The sequence below is a fragment of the Drosophila montana genome, unplaced genomic scaffold, assembly GCF_035044405.1.
Source record: "Drosophila montana isolate Dmon_TW-CO22-7 unplaced genomic scaffold, ASM3504440v1 contig_3257_1, whole genome shotgun sequence".
Classification (NCBI taxonomy): Eukaryota; Metazoa; Arthropoda; class Insecta; order Diptera; family Drosophilidae; genus Drosophila; species Drosophila montana.
The window spans coordinates 872,501-889,629 of NW_026998140.1; the positions used below are offsets into that span (position 1 = coordinate 872,501).

The 17,129-nt window shown below is 43.5% G+C and overlaps 1 protein-coding gene across 1 annotated transcript in view; it reads right to left on the minus strand.

Annotated features, from left to right (window-relative positions):
• Nucleotides 1-17,129, minus strand: part of LOC135434025 (transcription factor hamlet-like) — a 23,999-nt gene that overhangs the window by 775 nt on the left and 6,095 nt on the right. Inside the window, exons 4-7 of the mRNA XM_064690362.1 lie at nt 10,634-10,775; nt 7,669-7,825; nt 1,427-2,404; nt 1-1,359 (exon numbers count right to left, since the gene is read on the minus strand). The exon at nt 1-1,359 is cut by the window's left edge and continues 775 nt beyond it. Coding sequence (XP_064546432.1) covers nt 1-1,359; nt 1,427-2,404; nt 7,669-7,825; nt 10,634-10,775 — 2,636 coding nt within the window. The remainder of the gene's footprint in view (nt 1,360-1,426; nt 2,405-7,668; nt 7,826-10,633; nt 10,776-17,129) is intronic.

Genomic DNA, 17,129 nt, shown 5'->3' on the forward strand with positions numbered 1-17,129 from the left:
AGTTGTCTGATTGTTGTTGCTGCTGCTGTTGCTGTTGTTGTTGTTGTTGTTGACGTTGCTGCTGTTGTTGTTGTTGTTGTTGTTGTTGTTGGGCAGCAGCAGCAGCTCCTTGTCGAAGCTGACGGACTGGCGCGTGGAGACGGACAATTGGTCGTCGCTGCCGGCATATTCCTCGGTGTCGCCATCGGCGCCGTGGAGGCTGTTGGGCGTGTAGACGCCCTTCATGAAGGAGCGTATGTCGTCGAAGCAGGCCTCGTCCCGATCGTTGGCCTCATTGGAGCTGGGCGAATCGTTGTACTCGAAGCCGCCGGCGTCCGCCTCGTGCTTCTTCAGATGCCGATCGAGATTCGTTTGCTGGCCAAAGCACCGATCGCACATGTGACAGCGAAACGGTCGCTCCTTATTGTGTATGTTCCGGACGTGCCGCTGCAGATTCGAGGAGATGCTGAACGCCCGATCGCAGTACTTGCACGTGTACGGCTGTTCGCCGGTATGCGTGCGCAGATGCCGCGTCAGATTGGCGGAGCGCGGAAACACCTTGCCGCAGTACTTGCAGGTGTAGCGATCCTTCAGCTTGCCCCCGTTGTTGGCGGCGGCGACTGTCTGTGGTCGGGCGGCGGCGGCGGCGGCGGCCAGGCCAGCGGCACGCAGCGCCTCGTGGAAATTGTGCTCGGGCGGAAACGGCAGATGACGCGAGCTGCTGCTGCTGCTGCTGCTGCTGGCAGCAGCTGGCGTCTTCGACTCAAAACCTGGCCGTCCGCCCATTTGGCCTAAAAAATGAAACGGTTGTTGGTTGAAGGTCGTCCGATAGAACTCCTCCAGCAGCAGCTGCGGATGCATCTGCCGTGGACAGGCCATTGCCGCGGCTGCGGCAGCGGCAGCAGCGCCCGCAGCGGCAGCGGCGCCAGCAGCGGCGGCAGCGGCAGCGCCGCTCTCGGACATGCTGCTCAGCTCGTTGCTGCCGCCATTGCTGCTGATGGGCGGCGAGGGGGAGGGCGTGGGTCCCGGCGAGGCGCTCACGCTGGGCGTGCTGCGGCAGCTGCCCTTGTAGGATTGCCGGGAGGTGGACGATTCGCCGGAGCTGTGCTTCAGCTGCTTGGCCGGTGGCGGCAGCCTCTCCGCCTCCGCCTCCGTCTCCGGCTCCTCCGCCTCCTCCATTTCGGGCGTGGGCGTGCGGCTGGACAGGGATATGGCGAGCGGCACGGGTGTCGTCGTGTGCGAGCTGCGTCGCTTGCGACTGATGGACAAGTCGAGCGGCAACTCCGCTGCGCTGCTCTTGTCCAGCTCCGGCTGCGGCTCCAGTTCCCGCTGCAGCTCCGTTTCCGCGGGCGGCGGCGTGCTGATTATGTCTATCGATTTCTGCAAGGGGCAAAAGGATTTGTCAGCTAAACCTGCTTCGATTTCTCTAGAAGATCTGCGTGCTTACCCTGTCATTGTCAATGTCCTCCTGCTCATCTTCTGCTGGGGGCTGCGAGCAGCTGCTCTCCCGCTTGACCCGCTTGCAGTCGGTCTGCAGCTTGCAATTATAGTCCAGGTGCTCCTCCGGCTCCTCCTGCTCCTCCGGCTCCTCATCGGATGCCTGGAGCTCGGCCTTGATGGGCTTGCGCTCCGGCGTGTTGGACGCGCGCTTCAGGCACGGCGCCTCCGCCTCCGACTTGAGGCTCATGGCCGCCTGCAGCTGCTGCTGGAACGTCGCGTTCGGCGAGACAAGCGGCGCCAGGCCGCGACCCATGTCCACGCCGGCGGAGAACATGTGCGGCAGCTGGAAGCTGCCCGTCTGCTGCAGGCCGGGCGTAAAGAAGTTGGGCAAGCCGTAGTGCGGAAAGCCCGGAAAGAACGACGGCGTCGGACGCATCATGAATATATGATTCGGCGGCGTGGCCATGGCTGCAGAGCTGCCCGGTTCGCTGCTGCTGCTGCTGGCAGCGGCCGCGGCGGCGGCAGCGGCGAGTCGCTGATGAGCACCTGGCGGCAAAAGCAACGGCGGCGGCGGCGGCGGCGCCGACTGATGATGCGTCGCGATCTGCTGCTGCTGCTGCTGCTGTTGCTGGTGGTGATGGAGTCGACTGTTTGGCTGGCTGGGAAAGCTGTGTGAGCTGTCGCAGAACTTCTTGTGCTTGGAGAGGGAGGTGACCGTGCTGAAGCTAGTGTTGCACTTCTTGCACTTGATCTGCATGCGGCAGTCGGCGTGCATGCGCTTGTGCCGGCACAGATTCGAGAATTGTGTGTACGCCTTGAAGCAGACCTCGCACGCGAATGGCTTCACGGACGAATGGATATGCTGATGCTGCTTCAACCCGGACGAGGTGGCGAACGTTTTGCCGCACTCCGGACACGGATGACTGCGAGCGCCGACGTGATAGGCGCGAATATGACGCTGTAAATTCGATGGGTCGCAGAATACCTGAAAAAAAAGTAACCAGAGTCCAAATAAAACAATCAGCTTCGCATTTGAATCGCATTTGAATCGAATTTGAATAACGAATGAGTATTAACTTTTGAGTCGAGTGAGTCTCAGTCTGAGTCTGAGTCTGAGTCTGCCTGCGGATTGCTCTGCTTCCAAGTGCCAAATGAAATGAAACTGAAATTAATCAATCATCTGCTGCGACGGCGGCGGCGGCGGCCCCTAAACGGATCTATGCGAGCGCCTAGACAATGCCCCTCCGCGCTCTCAGATTACGCAAAGGCAGCAGCAACTACAACAACAGCAACAACAACAACAACCTCCACCCACTAGCAGCAGCAGCAGCAGCAGCAGCGGCAGCAGCAGCGGCAGCAACACCTTCGTCAATTATTAACATCAATTGCTACAATTGTCGTAAGCCTGACCATCCCCCCCCCCCATCCACCCTCCCTCTCCCCCCGCTCTGCGACCCCCCTCAAGCTGACTATCAAAGCCGTGACCACAGTTGCCGTGACGGCCAAACAGTGACTGCTACACGCCAAATTGTGACTGCTACTTGGCTAAACAGTGACTGCTTGCTGTACAGAAAATTAAGCGAGCTTTCAGGCCTAAATACCTGAAATATCATCTAAGCCAACTGTGTTGCACAAAAAATGTATTCTATTATTGATTCAAAACAACAAATGATTACAAAAAAAAAATACCCGATATATAAAGCTATCCTGCTGAAAATTGTTATACGTAAAGTTTAACTATGCATTGTTAAACTAAAACTAAATTTAATTACCATAGCATCGTATTCATCGAGTTATTGTAATGTGAACTAAGTGAAAATCAAGTCAATTAACTTTCAGTATGGCCTAAATACCCTATAAATAAATCCTTACTCCTGAAAATTGGTATGCGTAAGGCTTAAATACTTATTGTTCAATTAAAACCTAGCTCTGATTACCACATCGTATTTTCCTCGAGTTATTGAAAAATAAAACATTCGAAAATTAATAATTCCAAACCAAAGTCACTTTTCAGAGCAAATCCTCGCCATGCTGTGACTCGACGCGATTCAACCCTAGTTAAATCCACAGCTAAAGCTTTGCTTTTTTTTTTTTGGGTAGGGGGAGGGGGGGTAACGCAATGACAGATCGAGCCATTCATTTTGGGCCAGCCCGCAGTCGAAGCCGCAGTCGAAGTCGAGTTTTTCTCACTTGGCCACTTGAAACTTGATTTTGGGTCTTAGCCTCCTCCTCCTCCGCCCGCGCTGCCTTTTACGAAACTGTTATGCCTAATCATGCTGTCATAATGCGCTACGAATTCATATCAAACGATGATCGAGTCTGCCTTTATCTCCCCCCTCTTCTCCTCTTCTTTTTGTCTATTGGAGAGAGAGAGAGAGAGAGAGAGAGAGAGAGAGAGAGAGCAGCGAGGCCCGAAGACAACGGCGACACACACAAGAATAGCTCGTGCTATAACTACATCAAATGGATTAGATTCAACTACCTCTCCAAAAAGGCGAAAAACGCCACAAAAGACAGCAACAACAACAACAACAACCAGGTACAACAACAACAACAACAACCAGGTACAACTGAAGCTGGATTAACGTGTAGGTGTTCCGAGGCATGCAGGCAGCAAAGGCGACGGCGACGGCAAGACGAGCTCTTGGTGCTTGGAGCTCCAAGCAAAGGTTGGGGCCTATGGAATGCGATTGTCTGCGATCTGAGGCAGTTGTCTTGCTGATGTTGTTGTTGTTGTTTTTTTAGCCAGTTGTTGCCTGTGTTGCCAGTGTTGCCTGTGTGGCGTTAGGCCCGTACGTGGGGTCAGCCAAAGGCGTCTGGAGTAGGGCACTAAAAGATGATGATGGCATGTGGAGATCTGGTGCAGGCAAACTGGTTAAACTCAACCCGCACACAGCTGCCAAGCCAAGAAATCTATTTCGCAAAGTAAAATACTAATTAAGTGCAACAGCCAGATCCTATACATTTACAGCAGCCATGGGAGGAGGAACTCCCAACCAATGGAATATCTTGTGCAGACAAAGGAATACTCGGAGAATGGAATAAAATCAATGTAGCTTATCCCAGATAGATTTTTATAATAGAGTAAGCCTCTCTTTAGGAGTTACTTAGCTGACTTGAAGTACGTTTTATTCCTGGTTGTTCAATAGAGAACCCTTTTCTCCAATAACTTAGGAATAACTTAGGAATATTTATATTCCTTAGCCTCTGCATACAAATTTATGACAGACTGAACTGGATGAGGCTTTAACTTTTACTGTTAAGCTGGGAAATTTATTTCGCAAAGTCAAATACTAATTAAGAGCAAGTGATCCAGATCCTATACACTTACAACAGCTATGGGAAGAGGAACTCTCAACCAATGGAAGATCTTGTGCAGACAAAGGAATACACCGAGAATGGAATAAAATCTCTGCGCACAATATAGCTAAGACCAGATCGATCTTTATTATAGAATATGCCTCTCTTTAAGAGTTAGTCAGCTGGGTTGAAGTACGTTCAATTCCTGAGTTTTTAATAGAGAACTTCTTTGTCCAACTACATAGGAATAATTAAGGAATTTATATATTCCTTAGACTCTGCATAGGAATTTGGAAAGAACTTAGTGGATGAGGTTTTAAATTGTTCTTTCAAGATAGGAAATCTATTTCTTAGAGCCTAACAAGTTGGAAGTTTAAACAATCAGAAGAGTGAACAGGATCAAATTGGGCCTGGAAGAAAAAACGGCAAGAATCGGAAGACTTCCTTGCGAAGGAATTTTTATCAGTTTCTTTACGACCGTAGCGAATTTCTCTGAGAACGAATAGGAAGGAATATATGCCATATATTAAATTGCTGTTCAGTTGTAGATCTATCGAATAGGAAGGGCTATCAAGGAATTTTCTGGTTTGCAAACCTATTAGGAGCATGAGACCTTAGGTCTAGCGAGTTAGTGACATCCACTTAGCTCAGATCCTCAGTATGGTTAGCCTATTTCGAGCAGCTCTCCGACGGCAGCTACTCAGTTTCGCTTGGATAGGTGAAGTGGGGCTAAGCGCAAATGGAAAACATGTTAGATCCGTGGCAAATCCCTTTTGTAACGCTTTAAGCCCGGCTGCTTGGAAAACAAACAAAGCTGACAGCTGCAAAGACCTCGCAGTTCTCTTTTCTTATTATACTATTTTTTTTTTTTTTTTTGGTTATTTTTGGGCTGCCCTGTCAATGCTGAACCTGGGGACGAGGCGAAAGTATTTGGCCTTTTATGTAGCACTGTGGCCAGAAGATCGATCAACATTTGTGTTTAGCCTCTCGAGTGGCTCCCGTTTATGTCGCAGCGGGCCGGGGCTAGGACGGGGGCTAAGGGCGGGAGCGGGGCTCGACCACAATGCGTGCTACTTACATGCCACCGAAACAATTACAGAGCGCTAAGTAAACTAACTGTAATGCAACGATTGAAATACCGTTCGAAATGCATTGGAAAACAACAAGGGAAAAAGGGAAAATCGAAAAGAAAAAGCTTCGAGCTGGTAGCTGAGAGCTGACGACCACAAGATTGTAATCAACATGCCATTAAAAAACATCTCTTTGCCAGAGTTGTCGAAGCCGCTGTCGATGACAATGACGAAGTGCCGGGGCCCCGAAACGAATCGCTCGGAATCGAATCGAAACGATGCCCAGATAGATGGATGCATAGATGGATGGATGGATGGATGATTCGATGGTAGATCGGTCGGTCGGTCGGTCGGTCGGTCGGTCGGTTGGATAGATTCCGACATCAAAAAGCTCCTCTTGGGCCCTTTAATTTAACATTGGCATTCAAATGCAACGCGAAGATGTGCAACAACAAGTAAGAGTACTCTAGGAGGGCATGATCGAATAGGAGATGCCCCTGCCTACATACATTGTATGGGTTTTCTTCCTCTCTCCCAGCAAAATTTATGGGAAATTCCTTCCTCAGTAACTTCGGTATTTATAGTCCGATCTTTATAGAACATTCATGATTTAGGTAGGGCCTACAAAAGTGTGTACATACCAAGACGCTACCTTTTTCCGATTTCGGATGGAATGGAGGACCTTCCCAAAGGAGTGAAATAAGAGTAAAATATGTATATTCCATACGAAAACTTACATAACAGGTTTGGGCTAGATAACTCTTATAATCCTCGAGATATTCTCATTTCGCAAAATCAATATTTTTCGGATGGAACGGAGGACCTTCTCCAAGGCATGAAATATTTAAATTCTGTATATTCTATACGACAACCTTATGGTATGTAGTTTGGATATTTATCGTTATTACAGATATGGGAGGATTTAGACAAACAGACAAGATAAGGGGCTGATTAGATATGCCACCTTCTGCCTGTTACATACACATGCACAAAAACAGTATAACCCCTTCACCCAATTACAATGATTCCAGGGTATAGTTACAACAAAAGTCTGTTCATTACCCAAGCAACTGGCAACTGGCAACTGGCAACTGGCTCAAATGGTCGCTTAAGTGTTTTGGATGAGTACACGCCCTGATTTCGTATTACGAGTCGCGCGTGCGACATGGCCAGGGGCAGGGGCAGGGACGGGGGCAGGGACGGGGGCAGGGACGGGGGGGTAACAAGAGGCAAGAGACAAGCTGGCAAAGAGGTTTTCTTAGGCCTGCGGCTATTGATCTGCTTGAAATCAAAAGTCTTTAGTTGTGTACCACATACCGCAGACCTGATATAATAATTAATGATCTGATCAGTTGGCCAAGGGCCTTGCCACACACCTATTTGCGTACTTGTTGCGCAGCAAAGTTCAGTTTCTTTGTCACATGTGGCTAAGATGACGGAAAGGGTTTAAAGTCTTTTCTTTACGATCAATACTTAATACTAGGAGATAAGGCTGTCTCTGTCGAAATATGTATAGATATTCTTCTTATTAAAGCAAAATTCCATCTACATATGTATATACTCAAATGTTTCTGCAATGTCAGTTTCACATTTAAATCTAGTAAATCTAGAAGAAACTTCGAAAACCATCTTTTTTTTATTCCTACGGATTTTCATGCGTGCTTTCAATCATTCTGAGCTTAAACTCATTGCGAATTATAACGCATATGGCGACTAATAATAACAAAGCATAATCGAAATCCCTTCTAAGCCCGCTTTGACATCACAAAATATTAAAATTTTAATCTAAGCTTCTCCCTTTGCATACTTTTCTTCTCCCATTCTACTCTTCGCTTCGTGCTTTGCTCTCTTCATTTACACTCTTAAAATCTGCACTTACCTTGGAACAATTCTCGCAGGAATATTTCCTGATATTATTATGGGCGATCGCGCCGTGTTTGATCAGCAAAGGGCGATGGGAGAAACGTTGGGCACAGAGCTCGCAGCCGAATTCGCCGCGCTTGAAATGATGCGCGCCAACCAGATGATCATCCAGGCTGCAAAAAAAGACAGGGTATAAAGTGTCATGAGTGAGGATATTAAAGTTTTTCCTTTCTTATATTTTGTTTTTGTTGGTGTGGGTACACTTTTCTTATCGCTGTGGCTGTCATCAGCAAATGAAATTAGCATTTGTGGCAGTTGGGACAAAAGCTCTGAACAATCTGCTCAATCAGAGTCATGTGCGTCAATTCACACGCCCCCACCCCTCCCCCTGCCTGACAGCTACTTTGTTTGTTGTCCAATACGCCCACCTACACACACACACACACACACACACACACACGCACACATGGACAGGCGCCTGCTGCCTTTGGCGTCAATTAGTCAAATGATGTTCAATATTTAATATGCGACGCTGATAAGCGATCGCGCCCTGCAACAGCTGCGGCCAATGAGTGTCCTCTGCAGCACCCCCCGCTCCCACCTCCCTTGGGTGTCCTTGATTGTGGAGCAGCGAGTGCGATGCTTATCGCCGCCGCTTTCGCCGTCGCAGCGCGTGGGAGGAGCAACTGTCGACAAAAGGCGGACACATTTTTAGCATATTCTTTTTTTTCTCTCGATTTTTATTTCGTTTTTGTTTTTGTTGTGATTTTTGTCATCGACATGGAAGAGTTGACGCGGGGCCCAGTGCTTCAATCCTCTTGTGCGTTTCAAGTGTGGGCGTTGGTTTGCCTACAACAACAACAACAGCAAAAGCAAAAGCAAAAGCAATAACAAAAGCAAGAGCAACAACAACAACAACAACGGTAAACTATGCATGTTCAACATCAGATAAATTGCAAAGCCTGACGGACCCAGCGACACGCAGGCAACGGACAGCGCGAGAGAGAGGGAGAGGGAGAGAGAGAGAGAGGGACAGCGTTTGCTCGCATTGCTTCTCCATTCACTGTGAGGGCTTCTCATCTAAAATTCAATAAATCACGCACACACATGCACATACATACACTGATAAGTGTCACTGTGTCCGGCCACCCGCTTGCTGCCTGGGCTCTACCCCCCGCCTCCCCCGCCTAGCCTTGCACTAGCCCAAAGCAAAGCAAAGCGCACTTTAGCACTTGAAAAAAGAAAGAAATAACGGAGGAGCGAGAAATGTAATTTTCATGTTGTTGTTGTTGTTGCTGTTGTTGTCGCAATGCAAAACATTTGTAAATATTGTACAAAAGTTTTGCATTAAATATTGTAATTTAAGTTGATTAAAGATCTCTTTAGTTTGAAGTGGTTAACAAATAATTGATGCCATTAGAATGATGAACACAGGGGAACTTGTACAGTTATTTAATAGTTGTAATAAACAGTTGTGCCAGATATATGTACATATGTATATGCATACAAATGAACTAGTTCCCTTTGATAATAACTGTAAGTATTTATCAGCTCATTTTGGTAAGATGTTAAAATCATTTTTCTTAAAAGATGTTTAAATTATTTATGCCACCTTCAGATGAACACAAGTGAACTAGTTCGGTATAATTATATCTATACTAATCATTAAAGCAAAATATAGATAAAAACAAATGAACTAATGAACTTTTAAAATAGATATTTATGCCAATATAACTCTGATTATAAAGCTAAGACTCTCTCTCTCTCTCTCTCTCTCTCTCTCTCTCTCTCTCTCTCTCTCTCTCTCTCTCTCTCTCTCTCTCTCTCTCTCTCTCTCTCTCTCTCTCTCTCTCTCTCTCTCTCTCTCTCTCTCTCTCTCTCTCTCTCTCTCTCTCTCTCTCTCTCTCTCTCTCTCTCTCTCTCTCTGACTCAGCCAAAAAATAACGAATGTTATTGGAAATTTAGCTTAGAATTCTAAATTATCTTACAAAACTTAAAAAAGAAAAAGAACCTCTTTCTTTAAATATCCTAATAAAGTTATTTTCTTTCTGCATTTCAATTGCCTCTCGGTTAAAAATGTTTCATTTCAATTTGAAATACATTTATTTATTTATTAAACGAATTAGATTAGATACGAGAAAGTTCTAGTATCTTTTCGAGACCACAAATTGTGCATCTTTCTTTCAAATGAGACCAAAATCTAGATATAATTGTTACAAGTGAACTAGTTCCTAATGTTCCTGAACGAGTAGTTTAATTTGTTTATTTCCTGAGTAGTTTCTCGAATATTTAAGGAACTGAAATTATGTGATATGAAATGTGATGCGAATTGAAATGAATTCCCTAACTAATGGAGCTGTCTTTTATTTAATATGGGTCAAAGCTCAGGTGGAGGCAAGGAAACCAAATTATTACAAATAAATTGCTGCTACCGAAAGCCCCAAATCAAAGGCGAACTTCCAAAAGTGTAAAAATAAGTATCTAAAAGCAAATAGATCGGCAAACCTTCCGTTGGCAACTCTCACTTTCAGGCGTTTGGCAACGCGGTTGCCGCGGCTTTAATGGCTTTTTTATTGGCCACACTAAATGGGTATTATCAATGGGTATTATCGACTCTCAATTAAGATAGCCGCCGCCGACGTTTAGCAACAATTGGGAATAGTTTAAGCATATTTTTTTTGGTTTTTTTGCAGTTCGCCTCGAACGCGTCGAATGCGCCTTGCCCGCAATTCTTTGGGTAAGTTGGAAGCTAATTGGCAGCTTGTTTTCAGCTAACATTTATGAGTTGTATTTTGTTTCTTGTTTTTGATTTCGATTATTTTTTCTCTTTTTTTCCCCCCTCCTCTTGCTAAATGCCAAAGCAATTTGCGGACATTCTCCGGCGGCGCCCAAAAAATATATATGTATGTACATATATGAAAACTGTGCATTCGATTTTGCGAATCTTTATAGTATCTATATAATTGTCGGGTTTTGCTTACCGTTCTAGATCCGTATAGACATTATCACAGACCTCACAGCGTATATCGAAACCGTTTTCGTCGTCTGTGAAATCGTTGTCGCACTGACTATTTAACGATGAGTTTTTCTTCTCCTTCGAAAATTCGTCGCCGCTGTAAAAGCCTGTTAAATAGATAAAGGAAGGAGTTATTAAAAGGAACATTAACAGGGAAACTTAAGTTGAATTTATGAGAGTTTAGCTTCGAAGGGCTTTCAAGGCATGGCTAGATTGTATTCGACTTTGAGCCTAGTTTTCTATTGATGCCGAGATATTAGAGATTTTTAGATTATTACTGATTTTTACAATTATTTTACGATTTTTCCAAAACGGTTGAGTTAGTATTGAGATTTCAATTACAATTTGCTGCTCATTTAAATCTTCCTACAAATAATTTCTAATTTTTTTTTTAAATATATATAATATAATATTTCCTCAAAACAAAACTGAACGTAATATAAATTTTAAAAAATATATTTTCTTAACATGCCTAAAATGTTCTATTTTATGGCGAATCAAAAATATATTTTTGCCTTAATTTATCAAATTTTTTCTAAAATTTGCCCTAACTTAAACCATTTTTTTTTTAATTCAGAAAAAATGAGCGTACAATATAAATTTGCAGAAAATATTTTCTGAAATATTTGCCTTAATTTGAACCATTTTTTTAATTCAAAATATTTTCTAAAATTTTTGTATTTTTGTATTTTTTCAAGAGTTCCATAAATAATATTTCTTTTTGTTTTCAAATTAAAAATTGCACAAATATTCTTAAATAAAATGTTTAACTTAATTTTTGAAGCTGAATTTATACTCCTCTAAAATTATTATTTAATTCAGTTTTGATTTCTCTGTGCATGCTTAGATTAGATTCTAGCAAGGATTCACGACACTCACACTTGACTTGAGACTTCTTCGCTGTACTATTTCAGACTGATCCGAGTTGAGGATGTTGCGATATGTTATATATATTATAGTTAGTAGTATATGGGTTAACAATCTAGGGAGCACTTGACACAACCGTTCGGGTTCGCGCTTGAGGAACAAGTGTGTCGCACTGGGCGCATTATGCCGCCGAGCTAATGTTTTATTTGCTCGCTAACAATCTGCGGAAGGACTAGCCAGGACGCACTGGCATATGACCAGCACACACACACACACACACAGAGACAGACAAATGCAGAGCAGGGCCAACACGCAAACACTTAACACAAAATTGGTAGCAGCGACCAAATCGTGTGCACTCATATAGCCTCATATAGGGTATACGGCTTGACGTTGAATAGATAATTGTTACCAAAATGAAAGTAAGGCCAGAGAGAGAGAGAGAGAGAGAGAGAGAGGGAGAGAGCGAGAGGTCCAATGACAATTCCGAGGGGAAATGACTATCAAAACGGACGGTGGGCAGCGCGGGCAGCTCGTCGTGAACTTGGACAACCACCAGGTGACACACACACACACACACACGCACACACGCACAGGTGAGCAACAGTAGCCCCTTAACCCGCTGCTGCTGGCCAAGAATGCAGTCTAAGGGATGACAATGACCAAAGATTATGCATGCAAACACACATCCAGAGAGGGGTGGGTGTCATTCCTGGTCCCGGTCCCGGTCCCTGTCCCGGTCCGGTTAGCTTCGGTTCCGTTGGACTGATTTCCCAGTTCGAAAGTCATATAGCACCTTCTACCCAAAACATGGCACAGGTGTTGCCTCTCAAGGCGGCCCACCCTCTCGCTCTCACCCACAAGGGGTGACTCGATGATGAATATGTATGCCTCGCCTCTCCTCGTCCCACTCCTCCTCGTCCTCCTCCTCCTCCTCGACTGTATAATTGCGGGTCGCGTCTATGTTTCGGGTCAAAAGTTAATTTTTCAGCGTGTGCAATATGCTCAAAGAGGGCAAGAACTTCGACTCCGAGTCGCGACTCTCGACTCTCGACTCGGAGTCAAGGATTCCCACGTAAAGTTCCTTATGGTCAATTCGGTCGGAAGCGTGGGATAGCAGGCGGCTTTTTCTCTCCCTCCTTCTGGGCAGGCGCAACGTCAGCTGGCCCACAGATAAGGCCCGAGGCCTGAGAAAACTCTAAAGTAGCTAGCCGGGGTGATGGGTGGGCCAGGCTGAAAGTATCAACCATATGCCAAGTGCCATCAAAGCTAGTCTCATGGTAGATGCATTTCAATTGTGAGAACAAATTCAGATCAATTTAAAAGTCCTTTTTTATGGATTGTCAGACATATATTTCACAAAGTTCAGTTCTCATGCTTATACTAGAAAAATGTCCCAATTAAATTTCTCCTGGATATTTTTATGGATATCTAAAATCCTTCCATAGTGAGGATCGCAAATGCCATGTTTCGTGAAGATACCAAGGGAACTAAAATAAAACTAACCGACCGATTCTTACCATAGACCTATATGATAATCTAATCCGATGTTGATAAGATTTAGCTCACGTGTGGCTCGTTCTTAGAACTAATGAGAAAGTAAGCAGACATTTGGCTTTTGCTGCTCTATCTATAGAACTATGTTCCGATGTTGATCAGACTTTGATTATATGTGAAACGTCGGGTAAAATAAATAAGCTTTATATATATATATGGTGATCCGATTCGGCTGATATCGACATATGTGCTGTCTGCAACAGAAAGACGGGCCTATGCAAAGTTTCAACACGATTGCTGAAAGATAATTAAGGGACTGCGTTTGCATGGCAATAAACTGACACTGATCCAGAATTTATATGCTATATTTTATATTCAGACTATATACTATATGTACATAAAACCTGGATTATTGAAGTGGAAAACTTGCTGCATGAAGTTGAACCAAAGAGCAAGGCTAGCAGTCGGAGCCTTGATATATCTTTAAAGTTCTTTCCCCCAATTCCAATTTTTCATTTTACAATACAAATAGCAGGACTTGCTCTATATATAGACAAATTGTTTTACAATTTTCTCAATCTTCAGCAGGATTAGATATTAAGAGAGAATTCAATGACAGCTCTTGGCATATTTTGGACTCATACTTCGGAGTATTTATATGTGCATTTAATTGAGCTGCACTCGAAGTCTTAAAGTCTCTCTCAATTCTTTGCTGATCTATCAAATGTGTACACCCCGCGCTGACTACTCTCTCCCAGCCATTCCTTGTCAATGGGCATTAACCTTAGCTCTGGCTAGGCCCCTCCCCTCCTGCCCCCCCCCCCCTCGCCAATCGTGTCTGTTGCACATGCAGCTCAATCCTTTCACGCCTTTCACCCAGTCGCAGCTGTCGAGGCAGCGGCAGCTATCCACCTGGCTAGATTGATTTACTCCACAGCGCTCGAGCCGCTGACAATTCAATGGAGGCGGGTTTTTAGCCAGAAGTTGTTGCAATCAGGATGTCAACGAGAGGGGAGAGGGGGAGAGCGGGGTCTGACCCTGAATCGAAACGCTAAACGGAAGCCAAAAACTGTTGACAAATGATTGATTGAATTATTTACACCTTACGACTACTGTGGCAAAAATCAAAGTTAGATCCGCCTGCTAATCGATTTGGCAGCCGGTCAAAGTAAAAAAAAAAACTCAAAAATAAAAAAATAAAAAAAAAGGGTTCGGTCTCTTATAAAAAAAAAACAACAACAACAACAACACAACACACTCCTAATGATGCCCAAATTGACACACGATGATCATTTAGCTGAAGAAGCCAGGTTTTCGATTTTCGGTTTTCAGTTTTTAGATTTCGATTTTAATACCCTGAACCTATTGAAAATGGCCAGAGAGGGTATGCTGTTTGGGTGCAGAGGTATGTAACAGCCAGCAGGAAGCAGGTTCGAATCCACAAAATATATAGATTCTTTATCAATGTGCGAAAGATTCGAATATGGAAAACTTACAAAGCTGGATACTTGAAATTGAATATACATTCTTCTATGCCAGAAAAAAAAACTAATTAATTATTTCTCATTACTAATTCTGCTTCATTATCGATTATTTATCGATAAATATCGACTTTGTGCTGAGTCCGATTCTCTGTCTGTCTGTCTGTCTGTCTCTGTAATCTAGTCGAACTCGAGAACTATTAAGGCTAGAGACTTGATAGTTTATATATGTATATATATTTAGCGCAGTAGAAGCTTATTACTTCTTTAGATAACTCCTTCCACTTTCATGAGATCGATAAATATCGATATGTTTATATTGTTTTTTGAGCATAACTCGAGGAATATAAGTTGTATAGCATAGGCAGACTAAGAATATTTCACTTTTTGGATTACTCCCCCCGTTCCCCCCGAAATAGCTAAAAACAGATTTTTCATAGGTAGCGCCTTGCGCTTTGGCATGTACACACTTTTCTATGTCATGTTTAAGTCTTGAAAGTTTGATAGTGATCGGACTATAGATGCCGAAGTTAGTTAGGCATGCATTTCCTATATATGATATATGATGTGGGGGAAATGCGCTTTCGATGGATTTATAGACTAGCATGGATTTATAGACTAGCATGTTTGTAAAGGCAGCTTGGCTCATGGCATAGGGTATCTGTTGTTCAATCACACCCGATTAAAGCACGCTTATTGGCTGCTCAGTTTCTCAGTTTTCGTTTAGGTAGTTTTGGTAACTCGGCATTAAACATGCCAGCTCATTAATCATCTATCAGCTTTGTTGGCGACAATGTCATGTGTGTGTATCTGTGTGTGGTTGTGTGTGTGTGTGTGTGTGTGTGTGTGTGTGTAGCAGCTAGGTTTTCGTTTTGGGCTTGGTCTTGCTCTTGGCGTGTGCTCCCTGTGCCTCGATCGGACTGGCAATTGTTAATCTTTGATTGGTCGATTGAAGTCGCGCCGCGCGCTAAGCTGAAAGCCATCTCAAAGGTGGCTTAATGTTTGTTTTTTGTTAACTTGTTTCTTTTTTTTTTTTTCTGTTTACTTCATACATTTCTGTGGCCTCCTGATGAGGTTTTTTGTCAAGCCAAGCGCCTGGCTAGAGAAATGGAGCAGCATCTGATTGAAACAACTCGAAGAGTGTTAACTTAATAACAACAGAGTGACCAGAGTCTAGAAATATTGAAATTTAATTTAATTTAATATATGTACAGTGCGAACTCTGCTAATGGTTGCTCCTATTAGGCGGACAGCCCGCCTATTGTGGCCCTGTTTGGCCCTCAGCCATAGATAAAGAATATAGATAAAGATAAAAAATAGATATGATATAGAACATAGATATAGAATAGATATAAAAAGATATAAAATATATATAGAATAGGCATAGAATATAGAAATAGAATAGATATAGAATATATCTTCATAGATTTGACTGCTTCTCTGTTTCAAGCTGTTCTCTTTGATAGTTCTTACTTTTAAAGCCAAGATTAGCTTGAACAGATTTATGAAAAGAATCGTATCCCCTTATAGAAACTTTTATAGTTCAAATACGGAAAACCTAACTAGATTCTTAAGAAATTTGATTAATATTGAAGCATTATTGTGCAATGCTTTAGATAATTAATTTCCTATCCCAATAGCAGATCCATTCTTGATAAATATCTCTCAAATCAGTTAAAAATAACCAAAAATTACCCGTCTTTGTGCGGCCTTAAGCAATCAGATATATGTAAAATGTACTGGGATATGTAATCATTCTTAAACTCAAATTCAAATAATACATTATCTATTATTTCCTTCAAATACCATTTTCCCTTTCAAGCTACTTACATTTGACTGTTTCCCATTTGACAAGTTCCTTAACATATAACATTTACCACATTTTCCCCATTCGAATACAAATTCAAATTCCTGTGTTAATTTGAAAAACTTGTAACGGTCAGTTTTTAGTTGCCCTTCGGCCCGAGTTAACCAGCGATGCTTGGCATTTGACTTGTGCTACAATTTCAACCACACTTTGGCCCTTGGCTAACCCCCGATTCGAGGTAATAGAACTTATTCTTCCATCTGGTAACTGGTAGGACACACTCCCCTCAAGGACCTGCGTCTTGTTCGTGTGCCCAACGGGCCGTAAAGTGAAAACGGAACAGTTCCGAGTGCTTTGAAAAGGGCGTGCGCGACTAGAAGATACCCCGACTAAATATGTGTTCTCAGTTAACTTCGGTATTTACGGTCCGATCGGAATGAAATTTTCTGGGCTTAAATAAAACACATTCAAATGTGCATAAACCAAAGACCATAGATTTATGCCGAAAAGTACTTTTGTTTGGGGAAGATATGGGCAAATAAATAAAAAAAGTTAAATATCCCCATCTGCTAATTTTCCAAGTTTACAGGGTATAAAAATACGTTACAAAGTGAGCAGCGAGTCCTTTGCACAGGTGTGCGCATATATTTCCATGGAAAACGAAAACGCGAACTTTAATTGAAAAGCAACGCGCGAGCTTTGGCCAGCTTAAGCATAATATTTATATATATATATATAAGTATAATTATATTTATAATAGGCATATGCTAATATCCGTGGCGCATTCAAATTTAAAGCTGGCATCAAAG